This window comes from Mauremys reevesii, linkage group 10 (genome assembly GCF_016161935.1).
Source record: "Mauremys reevesii isolate NIE-2019 linkage group 10, ASM1616193v1, whole genome shotgun sequence".
Classification (NCBI taxonomy): domain Eukaryota; kingdom Metazoa; phylum Chordata; order Testudines; family Geoemydidae; genus Mauremys; species Mauremys reevesii.
In genome coordinates this window covers 35474794-35496532 of record NC_052632.1, presented here as the reverse complement: position 1 = coordinate 35496532, position 21739 = coordinate 35474794, and the positions used below count along the sequence as shown (strand labels likewise).

At 43.0% G+C, this 21739-nt stretch overlaps 1 protein-coding gene across 5 annotated transcripts in view; it reads left to right on the top strand.

Annotated features, from left to right (window-relative positions):
* The window catches only part of SCAPER (S-phase cyclin A associated protein in the ER), a 354496-nt gene that overhangs the window by 124753 nt on the left and 208004 nt on the right, over positions 1 to 21739 (top strand). For all 5 annotated transcript variants that reach the window (XM_039490831.1, XM_039490828.1, XM_039490827.1 and 2 more), the window contains exons 19-20: positions 527 to 679; positions 3400 to 3507. In XM_039490831.1, coding sequence (XP_039346765.1) covers positions 527 to 679; positions 3400 to 3507 — 261 coding nt within the window. The remainder of the gene's footprint in view (positions 1 to 526; positions 680 to 3399; positions 3508 to 21739) is intronic.

Sequence of the window (21739 nt, the reverse complement as noted above, 5' to 3'; positions counted from 1 at the left end):
TGTTTGAAAGGGTGTAAAGACTGTAATTCCTATTACAATCTAAATATTAATAATAAATCATTTATATTGATGCCATGTTGCTTTCAGTTCATCAGACCAAGCACGATTACACCAGTAATGTGTGTATGGTACTGGAAGTTGAACTGATTGGATTCTGTCTCAGAGTTCTTCCTGCGGAAGAAATATAACATGAGCTCAGAAACCAAATGCAACTGAAAACCATCGGACTAGATGTACAAAAGATGCTGAAATGATACTAGTCTACATAAATAACAGTATAGTGTTAATATTTTAAATTATATCAATAAAGAGTAACACACTTAAAATGTGTGTTGTGATACAGCCTGTTGCATCCTTTTTGGCATTTTGGAAGGTATTATACATAAGTTTCAATTTAACTTTTCATCATCTAGAACTAGACAGTACTTAATAAACCTTGGAATTTCTGAACATTATTCATTTCTGTACATTATTCATTTCTGTTTATTTTTATTTGATGTTCTTTACCATTTGTTGTTTTATTTAGCATGATGAAAGCATTCGGAGACACATGGAACAAATTGAACAGAGGAAAGAAAAGGCAGCTGAATTAAGCAGTGGGAGACATGCTAATACTGATTATGCACCTAAACTTACACCATATGAACGAAAAAAGCAGTGTTCATTATGCAATGTTTTGGTAAGTTGGATTGAAGGAATGCTATCAAAAGTAATGGGCCTAGCTAAGGTTTCGATCTACCAGTTTTGTTGTGGTTTGCAGGCATGAATGTATTGTAAATGGAGTACTGCCCCACTATTCTCCCCCTGCTTCCTCGCTTTTGTGAACAGAGTAATGATCAGAGTTCTGAAATGTAGCAGATTTTGTGAGATCTTCAGCATTGCAGTTGCATTAGGTTGCTGTTCCGTTGCACTGCCAAGTCAGGCAGTGTCCCAGAAACAGGGAGAGAGAATCATGTAGCCTAGGGCACCGTTCACTGAGCTGGAGCTAGGAGGTCTGGTCTCCCCTGTACTGATTGCTGTTTATTTTTCTGTCTACTATAGACTCCTTATCATTGAGCAAGGGCTTCATAACCTACCCAAGAAGTCAGTCAAGCATCATTTCTTCATTTTATAAATAAGTTCACTGAAAGATTTCATAAGGTCACTTCAGGGAGAGCTGAGAATAAAAAAACAGTTTTTATCATATCGTAGACCCAAGTCTTGTCCACTTAGCCACACTGCCTGTCAGAATGAATGTGCCAGATCTATGTGCTCAGCTATCCTGTCTCTAAACAACCACTATTCTAGCCACTCCCTTCCCAGAACCTGAATAGAAACCAAGATTCTTTATCTCCATCATTTTGCTGTTGTCTAACAGATAATTGTGCAACTTGCTGGCAAAGTGTATATCGAGTCCCTCTCTACTGGTAGATCTAAATATAGGATAACAGTTCAAGGTGTTGAGGTCTATGCTGGAGATTTCATGGTCCAGAGTTCAAACCCTGCTGACAATACACATAGGTCTTGTTCTGATTGCATACGATGGAATTTGTGTTTCCAGGTTTTTGTTTAAAATTGGTTTATTTTATTCAAGTAGTGAGAAAATACCCTTAAAACAGGTTTTATAGTTGAAACCATTATAATGGGTCAATTATGGTACAACATAAAATGAAACATAGATGTTCCATATTTTAATTATTTGCCAATATTGATTGCTTGTGTCATTTAATGGCAAGCTTGAAGATTAAGAGGTATGGTATTGACATTTACAAGAACCCTTCTTTCTGACAAAGTAAACAAGTGTTCATGATTGTACACATGGCTATGGAGTAGTCTCTGCATGTATGTTACCAGGGAGGCTTGCATAGTTTCTGTGGACTATAACCCAGAGACAAGGTGGGAGAGGTAATATATTTTATTGGACCAACTTCTGTTGGTGAAAAAGACACACTTTCAACCTACTCAGAGTTCTTCTTCAGGTCAACAGCTCTATGTAGCTCAAAAGCATGTCTCTCTCACCAAAAGAAATTGGTCTGATAAAAGATATTACTTCACCCACCTTGTCTCTCTAATATCCTGAGACCGACTTCAGTGCTGGCTACAACACTGTAAGCACAGAAATAGTTCAGTGGCTGGATGCCCTGCGCTGGTTTACGTATCAGAGAGAGACACGCAGTTCTTACTCCCAGTACCTTGGATCTTGCTACTGCTTAGTAGAGTGAAATATCTGTGATTCATATGTGGGCTAAACATGAGCATTGCTCTTAACTTATTAGCTGAATTCCAGTTTGTATTTCTAGGCCTCCTCTGCACCAGACAAAGTTGGTGTTGTCACCCTCTTGTGCTGTCCCTAGAACATTTGTATCATACCTCATGTCTAAACACAGAATTATTTCAAATGGTGTACAGGCATTTACACCATTTTTTGGAATAAACTTGCTTAGAGCAAGAATAAACAACTTGGGGTCCTCCACTATGCCAGTCTCCTCTAGAACACTAGAAAGCAGTGCAGAAGTAAGGGTGGCAATACTGTAACCCCCACCTACAATAGCTTTGTGACTCCCTTTTGGGTCAGGACCCCCAGTTTGAGAAACGCTGAGTGTTAAGGCAGTGTCTCTCAAACCTTTTTTTTCACGGACCACTTAAAAATTGCTGAAGGTCTTGGCAGACCAATTAATGATCTTTCCAAATGTTGTTTGTATTGTTAGCTAACTACTGTAAAGTGGTTTGGATAAAAAAACACTATATAAATAAAACCTTAATCATTAACGTTCTTTTGTTCTACAAATAAAAGCACACAACTCGTATTTTAATATCAGTAGTCTTACCTTTCTAATGCAATGGATGTGCCCTCTCTCCCTGCTGCGACAGGCCCCGAGCTGGGGCTGGGAAGGAGAGGGGTATTTCCCCCACCACAGCAGCCACAGAGCTGAGGCTGGGAAGGATGGCAGTCTCTCCCCGGCAGCTGCAGCCCTGGAGCTGGGGAAAGTCACCTCTTGCTCTGGCCGCCACAGCTCTGTACATCCTAAATTCCTCCCACCCCCTCTTCTCTCCCCACTGCCCCCTCCAACCTACCCCCTGCACATCTACCCCCTGCGTGGCTCCACTAATTAGGTGGGTGGCCCTTCATTCTCTCGTGTGCAGCCGCCCAGGTGTGCACCTTAGAGAGAACTATCCGCGGACAACCTGAATGGAGCTTGCCAACCACAGTTTGAGAACCTCTGTCTTAAGGGCTTTTACGTGTTTATATTTTGCCATTTTTTAAATACATGTTCATGTTTTGTTACAATACCATGACATTTAAGATTTAAATATCTGAAACCGTGAAATTCAAGATTTTTAAAACGCTATGACCCTGAAATTTACGAAAATGGACTGTGAATTTGGTAGGGCCCTAATCATCATTTATTCTCATTCCAGATTTCCTCAGAGGTGTATCTTTTTAGCCACATTAAGGGGAAAAAACACCAACAAGCAGTGAGAGAAAATAGTAGCATCCAAGGACGAGAGCTTTCAGATGAAGAAGTGGTATGTTTTGTAAAAGATTTTAATATTAATATAAATATTCTTCTGGTTTACAGTGTCCTCTGAAATGTAATATTTTAAGACAGATTTGAAAATTCTCACAGAACTAAGAACATAAAAAGTCAGGTATCAAAAATAAGATGTACTATTGATAGTAATGCTGACTTTTTAAAATATGGAATGTAAAAAAAAAAAAGAAAGAAAGAAAAAAATGGAACATTCAAATACAGTTATTCCAGTGAGTGTCATATAAATAGATTTCCTATAGAAAATGATACAATGTATATAAATTGACTGTTTTCTAATAAGGTATTTTCTTCTATCAATCTAACCCAGTGGTTTTCATCCTATGGTCTGCGGACCCTAGGGGTCCTCAGTCTATTTCTAAGATTTCCAAAGAGGTCCACACCTCAATAATTTTTTAGGGGTCCGCAAATGAAAAAGTTGAAAACCACTGATCTAACCTATCCCGTACTTATCAGTGTGGTATATGAGTGCTTTACTAGTGTCTTTTTATATACAGTAAAACCTGCCAAGAGCAACCGCTCATGGGAGTTAGCAAAAGTGGTTGCTTGTAAGAGGTGGTCTCTCTTCAAATGTTTGCACACTAGAGAGCTGTGGTGTTCCATGGCCTCTGCAAGTAGTCGCTCGTGACAGGTGATCTCTCTTCAGAGGTGGTCTCTAAGGCAGGTTTTACTGTATAATTTTTCTGTCCTTCTTTCCGTCTGTTCACAAAGGTTATTGATTTATTATAATAAATCAATGTCAAGTGAGTCTGGTCTTTTGTTCTGCAGGTGCTGAGGTTTGTGGTCATTGTGTTGTGTTTGAGGAGTAGGCTCTTTCTTCTCTATATTTCTTCTGCACCTCTCTAAACTCTACTCACACCATATTTTTTATTTTTTACTATAACACCCAATTTTGGTATAACTGCAAAACAGGACACAAACAGGGCCTCTACATCTTAACAAGTGAAACAGCAACAATACACACCACACACATGCTGACTATACAGGAAAACCTAGGTCCCCATCCCAAACTAGTGTGTATTCTTGTCCCCAGCCTAGTCTCCTTTTCAATCAGCCTCCTAGCTATCCTGCAGTTATGTCCCTTCCCATCTCCCCCTCTCACCCGGAATCACCTGGAAAAACAGGTGGATCTTGCAGCATGTCCTGAAAGTAGGTTGGTCGATCCTTCTGTCTGTTGTACTTATATGGCCTTCATCACCGTAGTATATGAGCACCTCACAATCTTCAGTGTATTTATCCTCACAACTCCCCTGTGAGGTATCAAATCCAGGCTCTGGGACATCGACAAAGGAAGTGAAATCCAAAGCCATCTTCATTTAGAATGACTTGCTGTCAGCCCTCTCCATTTATGAGGAGGAATCTGTTGGCATGAGTGCCTCAGATGACCTCAACTATCATGCTGATACAAAAGGAGAGACATAGTCTTGCAAACAGCTGACCCCAAACTATTTAAGGCTCTAAAAATGAAAAATAATGCCTTAAACTTCACTTGGGAAACGATCAGGAACCAGTACAGATCTCAGGACACAGCATAATGTGGTCTTTGCTTGAGCACACATTAAACAAGTAGGCTGCCCATTTCTATGCTAGCTGTAGTTTCCAAACAATTGGAAGGATAGCCCCACTGCAAAAATGAAAGGATAGCCCCATTGCAATAATCTGACTTTGAAGTGACAAAGGCATAGATAATGTGGTGAAACTGCATCCAAAAGAAAAAGACATAACCTCCTTCCCAAATACACATGATAAGCACACTTGACAATTGTTGATATCTGTGACTCCAGCCGCTGCCAGGAACCCAGCAAAATCTATAGGTTATGAATACGAGAAACAAGCCATGGACTCTTCTTTGCAATCTGGAAAGCTGGTATAATTTCCACCGATTCCTCTGCTTAATTCCCTCATCTTGTAAAATTCACTTTAGTCTTTTCTGGGTTGAGTATCATCAACATAGTTTGTAGAAAGACAGAGCAAAGCCACTCAAGTGCAAACCTGTTAGTTCCTGCTAGGGTCTGCAAATGTGTTGTCTGCACCTCCTGGTCGGTAGTCCTGAAGGGAGCAGTATTAAATTGTTTTTCCACAACATTCTTGATGATTTTCCACAGATATTAGGGATTCAAGATGGGACAATAGTTATAGAGATTGCCCTTATCAAGTAATGGCTTTTTAACAACAACTTTAAAAGAATTGTCACTTCGCTGTCTCTTAAGGAGGCATTGAGAAACAACTTTTTTTCTTTTTACAGCAATTCAAAAATCTATGCTGTCTCCAAGAGAACAATTCTAAATTGTTGTGTGATTTATCCCCACTGCCACAGCATGGCAGACCTGGAACTACAGTGTTATGTCAAGTTATTCTGTGAGAAACAGTTCAACTCTGACACCTAGCCTCTAAACTGTGTCCATCTGGAGGATATGTGAATCAGCCACATGGTGTTCCCATCTCATATTTACTAAGAAATACTGCTTAATCTGGGTCTCCAGAGCAGATTCAGATTTGACTTTAGTGTTACAAAATCTGTTTCCAAGCTAGGTGCACCAATATGTTCCATCCCATAGAGTTTGTTTGTTTTAGAATGTCTATTTATTTTGCCAGCTGTGGCATTGGGGGAGGCATTTTATGTGTGCATATCTGCAAGCACATACATAAATATATATTTGTTGATATTTTTATTAATTAAGGTATTTTCTTTGTATTTTGTTTTTCACAACCTGTAGCAGGTTTTTCTCATTTTTTTTTTGGGCAGGGAAATGTATAAGTTTCCAAGAGCTGCAACCCACCGATATGGCTATCTTTGGAGAAGGGATCATTGTAATTACAGAGAAAGGATTCTCTGGAGAAATACATCTTGGTGGATTGCAACTCACCTATTTCCCTAATCACAGGTTGAGGGTTCTCTAAGTCTGTATTTTCTGTAATTTTAAGATGGCTATTATAATGGGAGTGTTTTCACTTCCTGTTTGGATGAAATTGATTATTGGGCAGTAGGTGTAGCCTAATTACCTCAGTGGCGGGCTTCCTGCTGGGTCCAGAGTCTTAGAATTGTGAGCTGTGAAAGTTCCCAGCAAACTCACAAGCAAGCACATAGATTACCATTCTTGGATCCATCAGTGTGTACACTGAGGGTACGTCTACACTACGGGATTATTCCGAATTTACAGAAACCGGTTTAGTAAAACAGATTGTATAAAATCGAGTGCACGCGGCCACACTAAGCACATTAATTCGGTGGTGTGCGTCCACGGTCCGAGGCTAGCGTCGATTTCTGGAGCGTTGCACTGTGGGTAGCTATTCCGTAGCTATCCCATAGTTCCCGCAGCCTCCCCCGGCCCATGGAATTCTGGGTTGAGTTCCCAGTGGTTGATGGGGAAAAAATCATTGCCGCGGGTGGTTCTGGGTACAGCCTCACCCCTCCCTCCCTGAAAGCAGCAGACAACCGTTTCGCGCCTTTTTCCCTGGGTGAACTGTGCAGACGCCATAACACAGCAAGCATGGACCCTGCTCAGCTCAATACTGCAATCGTGGATGTTTTAAACACCTCGCGCACTCTCGTGCAGTATATGGTGAACCAGGACCTTCAAACTGAGGCGAGGAGGAGGCGGATACGGCAGCGCGGCGATGACAGTGATGAGGACGTGGACACAGAATTCTCTCAAACCGCGGGCCCCTGCGCTTTGGAGATCCTGATGGTAATGGGGCAGATTCTATCCATTGAACGCCGATTTTGAGCCCGGGAAACAAGCACTGACTGGTGGGACCGCATTGTGTTGCAGGTTTGGGACGATTCCCAGTGGCTGCGAAACTTTCACATGCGTAAGGGCACTTTCATGGAACTTTGTGACTTGCTTGCCCCTGCCCTGAAATGCCATAATACCAAGATGAGAGCAGCCCTCACAGTAGAGAAGCGAGTGGCGATAGCCCTGTGGAAGCTTGCAACGCCAGACAGCTACCGGTCAGTCGGGAATCAATTTGGAGTTGGAAAATCTACTGTGGGGGCTGCTGTGATGCAAGTAGCCAAAGCAATCACTAAGCTGCTGCTGCTACGAAAGGTTGTGACTCTGGGAAATGTGCAGGCCATAGTGGATGGCTTTGCTGCACTGGGATTCCCTAACTGTGGGGGGGGGGCGATAGATGGAACCCATATCCCTATCTTGGCACCGGAGCGCCAGGGCACCCAGTATGTAAACCGGAAGGGGTACTTTTCAATGGTGCTGCAAGCACTGGTGGATCACAAGGGACGTTTCACCAACATCCACGTGGAATGGCCAGGGAGGGTTCATGACGCTCGCGTCTTCAGAAGCACTACTCTGTTTAAACGGCTGAAGCAAGGAAATTACTTCCCAGACCAGAAAATAACAGTTGGGGATGTTGAAATGCCTGTCGTTATCCTGAGGGACCCAGCCTACCCCTTGATGCCATGGCTTATGAAGCCATACACAGGCAGCCTGGACAGTGGTCAGGATCTGTTCAACTACAGGCTGAGCAAGTGCAGAATGGTGGTAGAATGTGCATTTGGCCGTTTAAAGGCGCGCTGGTGCACATTACTGACTCGCTCAGACCTCAGCCAAACCAATGTCCCCTATGTTATTGCTGCTTGCTGTATTCTCCACAATCTCTGTGAGAGTAAGGAGGAGACCTTTATGGCGGGGTGGGAGGCTGAGGCAAATCATCTGGCCGCTGATTACGCGCAGCCAGACACCAGGGAGATTAGAAGAGCACACCAGGAAGCGGTGCGCATCAGAGAAGCTTTGAAAACGAGCTTCATCACTGGCCAGGGTAGGGTGTGACTGCTGTGTTTGTTTCCCCTTGATGAAACCCCACCCCCCCTTGATTGACTCATTCCCTGTAAGCAACCCACCCTCCCCCTTCGAGTACAGCTTACTTATGCAAATAAAGTCACTCTCGTTTAAAAATCATGTATTCTTTATCAATTCATTATAAAAAGAGGGAGAGAAGTAAGGGTGGGGTTTGGGAGGAGGATAGGAGGGCTGGAGAAGGCCACTTAAAAAATTTCACAGTAATAGCCTTCTGGTTGGGCTGTCCACGGGGGTGGAGTGGGCGGGTGCACGGAGCCTCCCCCCACGCGTTCTTACACGTCTGGGTGAGGAGGATGTGGAACATGGTGAGGGTTGAGGGTGGTTATACAGGGGCTGCAGCGGCACTCTGTGATCCTGCTGCCATTCCTGAAGCTCCACCAGATGCCGGAGCATGTCAGTTTGATCACGCAGCAGCCCCAGAGTTGCATCCCGCCACCGCTGATTTTCCTGCCGGTCTTCCTGCCACCACCTCTCATCTCGGGTGTCCCTCCTGTCCTCACGTTCACTGGCATCTTTCCTGTAATTTGATACCACATCCTTCCACTCATTCAGATGAGCTCTTTCCTTGCGTGTAACTTCCATAATATCTGAGAACATTTCATCTCGCGTCTTCTTTTTCCTCCGCCTTATCTGGGCTAGCCTTTGGGATGGAGCAGTGAGGCTTGAAAAATGTGCAGCTGCATGAGGGAGAGAAGTATTTAAAAAGATACATTTTACAGAACAATGGTTATACTCTTTCACAGTGAACAGCACTATTCACCTTACATAGCACGTGTGATTTCCCTACAAGGTCGCATTTTTCATCTTAATACTGAGTGCCTGCAGCTCTGGGGTTACAGATCTCACAGACACAGGTCCGGGCATAAGAATTCAGCTTGCATGCGGCCATGGTAAGCTACTGTCTTTCGGCTTCTGCAGTGATTTACCCCTCCCCCCAACGCATGGCTAATACCATGCTAGCTCCCTGCTAATCAACACCCTTCCCCCTCCCCCACTGCATGGCTGGTAGCTTGGGGAAGATCCCCGCTGACCGAACACGAAAAAGATCATCGGCATTTCACTCCTCCCCTCCCCCGCTTGGCTACGTGCAGGAAAGGATTTTTTTTTAAGCTGCTGCAGTCCACGAACCCAGTAGGAAAATGGCCATCCCCCTTACTTAAATTCCTGATTTTCAACCAGGTTACCCTGAACGATATCACTTTGCTGAGGATAACACAGCGAGATAAAGAACGGATGCTTCTTGAATGCCAGCAATCACCGGGACCATATGCAGCTATGCTTTGCCATGCAATGATACCTGATTACTTGCTACATGCATGGCATGGTAAAGTGTCCTACCATGGTGGACGGAACAAGGCTGCCTTGCCCAGAAACCTTCTGCAAAGGCTTCTGGAGTACCTCCAGGAGCGCTTCATCGAGATGTCCCTGGAGGATTTCCGCTCAATCCCCAGACATGTTAACAAACTTTTCTAAGTAACTATACTGTCTGCGAATGCATCCCAAGTCCTCAGGGCAAATCAATCATTAAAAAACACTTGCTTAAAAAACAATGTTTGATATTTGCAAAGGTACACTCACCAGAGGTCCCTTCCATGGCTTCATTGTCTGGGGTAGTGGCTTGGGAGGGTAATTCCGTCAGGGTGAGAAAAAGCTCCTGGCTGTTGGGGCTCACGGAGTTCTGTGTGCTGTCTGCTAGCTCGTCCTCCTCTTCTTCATCATCATCTTCCCCGTCCACATAATCCTCAGCCATGGCAGAGATTACAACCCCCACCTCGGAATCCACGGACAGGGGTGGGGTACTTGTGGCGCAGCCCCCTAAAATAGCATGCAGCTCAGCGTAGAAGCGGCATGTTTTTGGCCCTGCCCCGGACCTTCCGTTTGCTTCTTTGGTTTTCTGGTAGGCTTGTCTGAGCTCCTTAACTTTCACTCTGCACTGCAGTGAGTCCCTGCTGTGGCCTTTATCCGTCATAGCCTTAGAAATTCTTTCAAATACTTTTTCATTTTGTCTTTTGGAACGCAGTTCTGTTAGCACTGAATCCTCTCCCCATATAGCGATCAGATCCAGTACCTCCCGTGCAGTCCATGCTGGGGCTCTTTTTCGATTCTCAGGAGACTGCATTGTTACCTGTGCAGATGAGCTGTGCGTGGTCACCTGTGCTGATGAGCTCTCCACGCTGGGGAAGCAGGAAATGAATTTCAAAAGTTCGCGGGGCTTTTCCTGTCTACCTGGCCAGTGCATCAGAGTTCAGAATGCTGTCCAGAGCGGTCAGTGGTGCACTGTGGGATACCTCCCGGAGGCCAATACCGTTGATTTGCGGCCATACTAACCCTATTCCGATATATTAATCCTGATATTAGCGCTACTCCTCTCGTCGGGGAGGAGTACAGAAACCGATTTAAAGAGCCATTAAAATCGATATAAGGGGCCTCTTAGTGTGGACGGGTGTGGCGTTAAATCGGTTTAACGCTCCTAAAACCGGTTTAAACGCGTAGTGTAGACAGTCACAGGTACCTAATGATCTTGTATTCTTCTCCCTACTGACTGAACAATGTTAGTTCTACCTTTTAGCTGCTGGGCCACTGCCTCCGTTTAAAACATGAGGAAAGAAAAGTAAAATAGATTTTTCCTTTGTCTGAATGTTATACACCAATCACAGCATTTAATAGCATAGCTCTTCTAGAAAAAGGAACCATGTGAGGGCGTCTGCTCTAGTGCCCAAGACTGAGGCCTTGTCTGCAATAGAGAGCTTACAGTGGCACAGCTGTACCAGTACTGCTGATGATGGGACAGAGCTCTCCTGTGGACATAATTAAACCACCCCCAGCGAGTGGTAGTAGCTATTTTGGCGGGAGACGCTCTCCCGCCAACATAGCACTGTGCACACTGGCGTTTCTGTTGCTGTAACTTACGTCGCTCAGGGGGGCGTCTTTTTCACACCCCTGAGCGACATAGTGATAAATGAGCAGACATATCTTGAAAGACATGAATTCACTAGAGCAATGGTGGGCAACCTGCGGGCCGCATGCAGCCCATCAATGTGATTGCGGGCCGCGAGACATTTTGCTGATGTTGACCGTCCGCAGGCACTGCCCCCTGCAGCTCCCAGTGGCTGCGGTTCTCTATTCCCGGCCAATAGGAGCTGTGGGAAGTGGTGTCCGCTGGCAAATGGGCCTCAATGACGTCCCCAACAAAATTAACCATTCCTATGAACCTCTGTACTCCCTCCTTATTTTCTGGGTGTTGCATATTTGTTATAGCTTGAATTCTGCTAGGATCAATACATACCCCTTGTTCAGTTAGCCTTTCTCTTAAATAGGTAATTTCTCTGAGCCTGAATTTACATTTTTGTTTATTTAGCTTCAGGCTTACTGTTCTAATCCTGTCCAATGATCTTTTTAACCTGTAATGATGTTTCTCTATTGTACTGCCACAGATGAGAATGTCATCTGTATATATACTTTTGTGCCTTCAGTTCCCTCAAGTTTTATACATAGTTTTATGAAAGGCTTCTGGAGCAGATTTTAGACCAAACAGTAATCAAAGAAAGCAATATCTTCCATATGGTATAATAAAAGTGCATAATTTGGAGATCCTTTCATCTAAGGGAATCTGCCAGAATCCAGATGGTGCATCTAAAGTAATAAAATACTTTGCACCAGCCATATCTGCCAAAATGTTTTCCTTGATAGGTAACTGAAAGTGCTCCCTTTTGATATATTTCTTAAACTCCTTAGTATCTAGGCATAATCGCAGTGTTCTATCCTTTTTTTCTACTATTACTAGTGAGTGCATCCATTCTGTAAGCTCTTGTGCTTTTCTAATGATGTCTGTTGTTACTGAACAATCAAGTTCTTCTTTGAGCTCTTCTCTCATACTTAGTGGAATATTTCTATTTCTATGTGTGCCGAATTCATGTCCCCTGCAGATTTATTTGCTTCCTTGCAGAAAAATGACTTTCTGACAGGGAAGCAAAGGGAAGCTGCAAGAGCAGTCATGCATCACTCCCTAGCAGCACAGATACATTGTTTCAGGCACCCGGAGCAGCTGATGGAGAGGTAAATCACTGCAGGGCAGGTGACACCCCAGCCAGTGGCTCCTACCCTGAGCTGGGATCAGCTGCTAGTCCTGGCTGGGCTGGAGGCAGGAGAGGACAGGACTTCCTCTTCCCCTGCAAGGAGTGGCTGGGGCTGTGTCATACCCACCTCCAGAAATCTCACGCAGCTGCAGGTAACTTAGCATCCTCCCTTGCTTCCTGCCCCCATCACTCCTCAGCTGCAGGGGGAGGGGTCACTGTATGGGGAGCTGCTCCCCCATCTGCCCAACTCCCATGCATCTGGACCTCCCATACCCAGACAACCCTGCCAAGCCTCACCCCGTACACTCAGAACTTGCCTAGCACTCCATACTGGAACCCCACCCCACTGAACCTCAACTCTTGCATCTGGAGCCCCCCTGCCTCCAGACCCCCACCCCTGCACCCAGACCACCTCCCACTGAGCTCCCTGCACTCAAACTTCCACTCTTATGAGCCCCCCCCACACCACCCTGAGCCCCCACACCACTAACCCCCAATTAGCTGCACCCAACCTCCCCCACCAAGCACCACTGAGACCCCCACACCAAGAGCCCTCCGCTGAGCCCCAACTACCTTCACCTGGAACCCCCCTCCAATGAGCCTGTGCATCCAGATCCCCCCCACTGAGCTGCCTGCACACAGATTGTCCCACACAGAACCCTCTTGTCCCACACCTGGATCACCCCACACTGAGCCCCTTCACACTTGGATCCTGCCTGGTTGAGCCTGCCTGCCCACGTCTGGCTTGCCTGGCGCAGAGGAGCAGGGCCCCAAGGTATTTCTGGGCACGGGCCAGGTCTTGTGCTGTATCAAGGTTGGGCGCAGCCTCACTGCTGAGTCCGTTTCTTAGGGGTGGGGATGCTTCAGGGTGATCTCCCATCTTCATGCAGCCAGTGGTCTGTGCTTCTCACTGCCATACTGGAGCCTCTACATTTATTTATTGACAAATAAAACTTGCAGAAATGTGCAGAATTTTAAAATACTGTGCGCAGAATTTTAAATTTTTTGGTGCAGAATGCCCTCAGGAGTAAAAATTTCTAGGGCATGTATTATAGGACAATTGGTTCTGTTAGTTCAATTTTATGTTCAGTTGCCAGTTTTCCTGTGCCGTCTAAAACGTCCTGTTACTGTATGCCTCTGTCCTTATCTCCTCTACCATGTGCACTCTTTGTATGAGCCCAAGGGCTTGGCATATTTTTAAACCCAATATAGGTGCTTTGCTCCTTTTAACTATCACAAATGTTATCAATCTATTTGATCTTTTACCTTTACTTCTAGTACACATGTACCTCTTAGTAGGAATGACTTCCTTGTTATAAGCTTTCTATTTAATCTGTTTTTAATTTAACCTTTTAACATTAATACATGAAACAACATTTACCTGAGCACCAGTGTCCAATTTGTAGGTTACCAGAGTCCTATTAGTCTCTAAGCAAATTGTCCATTCGTCAGTTCCTTCCGCTTCAGATACAGCTCCTAAACAGAGCTGCTCTTCTGTGTTGCAGCAGCATGCATTCTTTGCTTCCTCTTCTGCAGTTGTTGATCCTGGTTGTACTCTTTGGCAAAATCACTGTATTTCTTACAAATATTGTAGTGCTTACCAAAAGCGGTGCATTTTTCAGGTCAGTGTTTGTGTCCACATTTTGTGCAATCCTTGAGGCTGACTCTTGTGAACTCTTGTGCTTTGCTTTGTTCATGCTTCTCTGTGTTTTTTTGTTCTGTAATGACTTACTGCTTGCCAGTATTTATTTTTCTCTTGTCACTCTAATCCAGAGTGGCAGTGTCCTATTTTCCTTCCATTATTTTTATTTTGTTCAGAGTGATTTCTGATGCCTGATAGTCTTATTGCTTTAGCCAAAGTGAGATCCATATCCTCCAATAGTCTTTTTTGCTGCCTTGGACCTCTGATTCCAATTCCAGTTTGATCCCTTATAATTGAATCTGTTAATAGTCCATAGCTGCAGTTTTGGCTCATTAGCTTCAGCTCTGTTAGGCATTCTTCAAAGGACTCTTTCCATTTGTCTTCTAAGGTGAAACTTATATCTTTCAAATGTTTTGCTCTTTTTAGGTGTGCAGTACTCTTCAAAGTTCTGCAAAATTGTGTCATAACTTGCTCTCTCTGCCTGATTTAGTTGCATGCTAATTAAAGACATCCACTGCCAAGTCCTGCAAAGTTTAAGAAGATTGTATTTTCTGCTGGTTTTCTTTTTCACCAGTGCTGGCTGCTTATATATAACTCTGTTTGAATCTATTCCAGGAGTCTGTTGAATTACCTGAGTTCAACTCCCTGGGGACTTTTACTTGCTCCATGTCCAAAATTACTCTTTTATTCCTTCAGCACAGTCCTCTTTTCTCTGTCCTCTTTTCTACCTCACTCTAGTACTATATGTTGTCTTGTGGATACATAAGAAGAAGGCACAGTCCAGACTCTTAGAAGTAAGGCTTTAGTAGAACTAATACAGCATTACATAAGACAAAGGCAAGCCATATGCTCTTGGCTGTGTATCTGGTGAAGTTGACACTAGATTGCTTCTAATCATCCCATTCTTCTTAGCATGTACTGTGCTCTTAAAGACACAGTACATACTCCTAACAGAGATCCCAGTTTAGTAAAGCACCAAAGCATATACTTAAATCCATTCCTCTCCAGAAGAGCATTTCAACATGAACTTAAGTATGTACTTTAAGTGTGGGTTTAAGTGCTATCCTGAAACATGGCCCTAAAGTAGGAGCAAAAGGACTCTAGTGGGAACACCTCCAATTCAGTGTACAACTTGACAGCTACAGCAGAAGATTGAGGGTCACTTGAAAAAAATGTCCTTAATTAATGGGTGCATGTGCAGTGCTGTGGCTTACTGTGCCTGTCTAAAATGTTAACCTAAAGCCACCACAGTCAGGGGTGGCTCTAGCCATTTCGCCGCCCCAAGGACGGTGGCATGCCACGGGGGGGCACTCTGCCGGTCGCCGGTCCCGCGGCTCCGGTGGACCTCCCGCAGGTGTGCCTGCGGATGCTCCACCGAAGCTGCACGGGACCAGCGGACCCTCCGCAGGCACGCCTGCGGGAGGTCCACCGGAGCCGCCTGCCGCCCTCCTGGTGACCGGCAGAGCGCTCCCCGCGGCATGCCGCCCCAAGCATGCGCTTGGCGTGCTGGGGCCTGGAGCCGCCCCTGACCACAGTGATAGTGTAGTACCAGACATTTTAGTTACTAAACTTATACACCTCTACCCCGATATAACGCAGTCCTCGGGAGCCAAAAAATCTTACTGCATTATATGTGAAACCACGTTATATTGAACTTGCTTTGATGTGCCAGAGTGCGCAGCGCCCCCCCACCCCCGAGCGCTGCTTTACCGCATTATATCCAAATTCATGTTATATGGGGTCGCATAATACCGGGGTAGAGGTGTATTAAAAATAATTTGATTTATACCTAAATTTCAGCTGCTTCTATGGGTAAAATAATGCAACTATACAGTCGTAGTTTGAGATTTCCCTGGCCTGAGGCCATCTTCACAGTTTTCTTTTTCAGTACTTCAGTAATAAGATATGAATCTTAGAGGTACTCTCATAATAAAGTAGAAAACCTATTACATTTATTCAACTAAGATATATTTTGTGTTCTTTTCATTTGATATGCCCAGTTAATGCCAAACTTTGCCTCCCCCACAAATAAAGCATTTAATAATTTAATATTCATCTAGCATACTTGAAAGCAAGTTTCCAAAATAATATACAGAAGTAAATAATGTGTTATAGTAAGGCACTGTAATGTTCATAGTCACTAACCACAGAGTTCCAGTTTTAATCAATGAAGGTATCTGTAGTGAACATACTTGCACTACTTAAAGTTATTACTTGTCATCTGTGATGTCTTTATATTATGTACACCTTGTCTGTGACCCTTCTTCTTTGACATATAAGATTTTATTTATATCACCTTTGACCTAATAAAATTCCACCTTTAACCTTATGCACTTGACACCTCAGATAACTTACTCTTGATCTTTGACACATTTTGTTTTAAGCCTGTTAAGTGTAATAGGTAGCTGCCTAGAAAGAAAGCTTTTATTGTTATTTTTTATTGTAATTTGACCATAGACTTTCTCTAGTGTTGCTTGAGATATCACAGAAAGAATTGGAGCATGTTTAATTTTGTCCATGTCATTATCATAAAATTTAAACTATAAAGTATCCCATTAAAAATTTGGAAATTGCTCTGTTAATATGTTATACAAGCATTTAGTTTTCATGGTATGAATATTTAAAAAAAATTGACTGCCAGTAGAATGTTAAATGGTCAATGCTGGTTAAAAGTCTGATGTACCACATGAACCCTGAAACACTGATTTTTCTGGGTAGCATGGAAACTCTCTAAAAGTTGATTTTGCCCAGCATGGGAAAAAACAAAATCTTTTGTATTATTTGAGTGCCATGGATTATTTATTATTTGCCATCAAGTCCATGAATTCTAAAATATTGTAAACATTATAAATGTTAGCTTTTAAACTATTGAGATATGAAAATAAATTCCACATTGAAGCAATTTCCTTAATGTGGGTGGAAATACTCATATCTTGTGCAGAGCAGGCATATAATGTGATTAGTAGAATTAATTAAATTGTTGTAAATTGGTATATATTTTGCAAAACCCTACAAATTTAAGATTGGTTACTAATGAAGAAATTTAAAGTGAAGAAATATGAAAATATATCAATATATATGTGACAAAGCTTCCTTAACATTACTTTGCCTGTTTTAGTTATTTATTTATTTCTCTTCTCTAATCCCCCCAAAAGTATATTTACCTCAGAGCATAAAAGCCACTAATGTGAAATTGTGGTTTAAAATGTTAAAATTAATTACATTTTCTTTGATTCCACTTTCTTCTTCTCGCCCTATGTCTGGTCTTTCATTTTGGGGTCCATCTTGCGCCCATTGAAATAAACAGCAAAACTTTCATTGACTTTGTTGGTGTAGGATTGGACTATACATGATCTTTCCTTTCTCATTACATTTCTAGAATTTACCATTTTCTCACTGTCTTGCTGCTAAAACTGTCCATGCCCTGACTATCTCATCTTCATTACAGTGACCGTATCCTGTCTGGCCTGCTTGCCCAACCTTTCTGTCCAAACTTTCTCTTCCCTCTCTTTTACCAAGAAAATTCAAGAAGATGATGGTAATCTGGCACCTGCCCCATTGCATTTAGCCTCCCATTTTCATATCAGCTTTGATTCAGCAGAGAATTTAAGCATGTGCTTATTTTTAAGCATATATTTAACCGGTGGAGTTAAAGTTAAGCATGTGATTAATTGCTTTACTTAATCAGGACCTTAGTGCCTGATCCAAAGCCCATTGAAGTCAGTGGAAAGACTCCCCATTGAGTTCATTGGGCTATGGATCAGGCCTACTAGGGCCCTGTATGCTCTTGCTCGCCCTTATATCTCAAGTATCAGAGGGGTAGCCGTGTTAGTCTGGTTCTGTAGAAGCAGCAAAGAATCCTGTGGCACCTTATAGACTAACAGATGTTTTGCAGCATGAGCTTTCGTGGGTGAATACCCACTTCTTCGGATGCAAGCAGTGCTTGCATCCGAAGAAGTGGGTATTCACCCACGAAAGCTCATGCTGCAAAACATCTGTTAGTCTATAAGGTGCCACAGGATTCTTTGCTCCTTATATCTCAGTTTCTTCCCTATTTTCCTCCTTATTTCTCCCTTCTCCTTTGCCAGTGGCTTGTTTTATGCCATCTGTTATGTTGTCCCATAGACTCATAGACTTTAAGGTCAGAAGGGACCATCATGATCATCTAGTCTGACCTCCTGCACATTGCAGGTCACAGAACCTCACCCAGCCACTCCAGTAATAGACCCCTAACCTCTGGCAGAGTTACTGAAGTCCTCAAATCATGGTTTAAATACTTTAAGTTACAGAGAATTCAACATTTACACTAATTTAAACCAGCAAGTGACCCATGCCCCATGCTGCAGAGAAAGGCAACCCTCCTCCCCACCAAGGGTCTCTGCCTATCTGACCCAAGGAAAAATTCCTTCCCAACCACAAATATGGTGATCAGTTGGACCCTGATCACATGGGCAATAGTCCGACACCTTGGGAAATAATTCTCTGGAGTAACTCAGAGCCCTCTCCATCTAGTGTCCCATCCCTGGCCGTTGGAAATATTTGCTGCTAGCAGTCACAGATTGGCTACATGCAATTGTCTCCCTAATATAGTAATCGCTTCAGCTTCCTTCTGTGAACTATTATCCCATATCTTGTCTGTGCCTCATCTCATTTAGATGCTAAATTCTTTAGGACAGAGGATATGTGCTTATCTGTGTTTTTAAAGCACTCTGTAAAGATATGCACTATCTAAATATTTCTAATAAAGTTTGCTTCCAATAGAGTATGAGCTAAAAAAATTAGCCATACACCTGGCAAGTTAACTAATCTGTATGTTAAAATTCTGTGTATTCTGAAGACTACTTAATGAAGAAATATTAATGAATATTTATTTGCACAGGTGAAAAATTAAAATATTAGCAAGAGAAGGAAATGACTGTTTTCTATATTCTGAAATAACATTAAAGAAACAAATAACCATTTTGGATAACATCTTCAGATCAAAGAAAAATACAATCCATTAGCGGAAGGATGAGATAATTGTACTCTGAGTTTATATTGACAGCTTCAAAACTTAGGGATTTATAAAAGATGATGATTGGCTGGGCCCACCCACATTTCTTTAAAGAAAGGGCAACCAGCTCTTTTCTGGAGGCTATCAGGCAGGCTAGGTCTCTTCTACAAACTTCCATCATAACTCTGTCAGTCAGAGAGGTGTGATAAGGTGTGATTTTTGGATGACATAGCTGAGCCTGCAGATGCCCCTAATGTAGGCATAGTTATACCAGCAAACTGCTCTTTTGCCAGTATAGTTTATCACTCAGGGAGGGGACTGGAATTAGCTATACCATCAAAAGCGTTTTGCTGGTATAGCTGTACCGGTAAAATCTTCACAGTGTAGATCTGGCTATAATCTTTTGCTTTCCTCAACCTTATTGTGTAATTAAAGTCTTCCAGCTAGTATTTAGGGTCTGATAATGAATTCTTAGTTAAACCACACACATTTTATACTAACCTTTGTTTTCTCTTTTCTCTCTATTCTGTTAGTTAACAGTTGTAATACCATGCCCCTGAGTGCTGTCCCCGGTGTAGACAGCACTATGTCAACGGGAGAGCTTCTTCTATTGACATAGCTACTGTCCCTCGTGGAGATAGGGTACCTATGCCAGCAAGAGAAAAGCTCTGCCGTCAGCATAGATAGCATCTTCACTAAGCGCTATAGCATCACCACTGCAACTGTAGACAAGCTCTCACAGAAGGCATTGAGTACCAGTACATTCTTAAAGAGGGTCAGACAACCTGAGAATACCAGATACTGTCACACCACTTATTTAATATACTCTTCTACTTAGTGTCTTCTCCAGGTAATTTAGAAATGGTGTTAAAGATAAGTGTGTAAAAGGAAGGAAAATCCTAAAGTTTATAGTAAATCCTCAAGCCTTTCCCATGAAAGGATTTTTGGAGGGAGAAAATTGGGATTTTTCATACTTGACCTTTGCTTGCTTCCTTCTGTACTCATAATTTTCTTTCTTGTTTAGACACTCCCTGATTCCTGCACTTAAGTAAATCTTTGAGTAACTATGCGTTTACCAGAGCGGAATTGTATATTTTTTTTCTTTTGCAGACAGTTTAGCAAACATTGGAAAAGGGCCTCTTCTTTTCCATTTTGAGTCAATACTAAATAAGTGGGGTTTTTTTAACTTTGAAACCTTAGATGTTTCCTATATCTTAAAAGTTCTGATTAATTAACATGAAAAATAACATTAGTCCTCCTGCAGTATAAAAACTACTGTTGTTTTCACTGTTTTCACTTAATCTACTGGAAGAATTTGAGGCATTTACACCTTGAGTTAAGTGGTCTTTTAAAAAATATATCAGTTTAATGGTTTCTTTTCTTATTTATAATTTGTGTATTCACTGTGCTACACAGCTATTTGAATTGCACTGATCGCCATGTTTGTCACCACCTTTCTTTTTTTCTATGCTTAGTTTCACTTCACGTGCTGTAAGTTTTTGGCATTCAGGCCTTGTCTACACTACAGAGTTTTGTCACTAAAAGGCAGCTTTGGTGATAAAACAGTGGAAGAGTACATGAACTCAGCAGCACTGCAGGAATGCGCCCCTCCCCTTTCAAAGCTCCATTCTGACAACTGAGCACTCTGCTCTGCTCTGGGCAACAAAGAGCAAATCATTAATATGGAATGCTCCTGCTCTCTCCCACACTAGGAACACAGAGGCAGGCAGGCAGGGACAGATGTGTGTATGTGTGAGAGAGTCTCAAAGAGAGAGAGAGAGCCTGCCTTGCTGTGCTGAGCCAGGGACGGAGGCAGGGGCTGATGTCAGGGGTGTCCCCCTCCACCAGCCTCAGGACTGGTTGCTTCCTGTGCCTGTCTGAAGTTATGAGACAGCATGCGGACACACTCACTGTCCCCCAACACCCACTCTGTCTTTGTCTTTCCCCACATACATACACATGCTCCCTGTCACACACTCTTCTCCTCCTCCACAAACACACACACACTTCAGTTGAAAAGCAGCTGGCAGTCTAGTAGATGTACCTGCCCCATGAGGCATTGCAAACCCTTCCCAAAGCACTCTGCAGCCAGTTGCACAGTGGGATAACTACCCACAGTGCACTGCTCTCTGTGTGGATGCACTCTGCCGACACAAGGAGCATATTGTGGACATGCAACAGCGGTTTAATTAAAGCACTTTAATTAAAATGGCATAACTTTTGGCAACAAAACTCTGCAGTGTAGACAAAGTCTTAGTTTCAAGCTCTTTTGTCACCAATTGATCATTCAAGGCTATGTTATGTGTCAAAAGGCTTTCATTTCCCAGAGACCTTTTTGATGATGTGAGCTTGATTCTGCAACCAGTGGGAGTAAAGGTTTTAGAATTGTGTTCCAGTTGTCTATATTTCCACTCTTCTTGCCTGGGCCATTGTTTTTTTCCTTTGAATTCTTCAACTACATTTAAAAATTGGACTTGCAGTCACAACACTTGAAGCAGAGTTCAATAATTTCACTGATATATTTGTTGTTATTCTTTGAGTATAGGTCAGCATAGGTCCCAGTGTGGATGTAAATGAGTCCAATGTGCATGAGACTTGATTGGTTTTAACTAGCTGAGTCTGGTGGGGCCACACCTGTGCTTTGTGCCTCCTCATGATCCCGTATAAGGACATAAAGACTG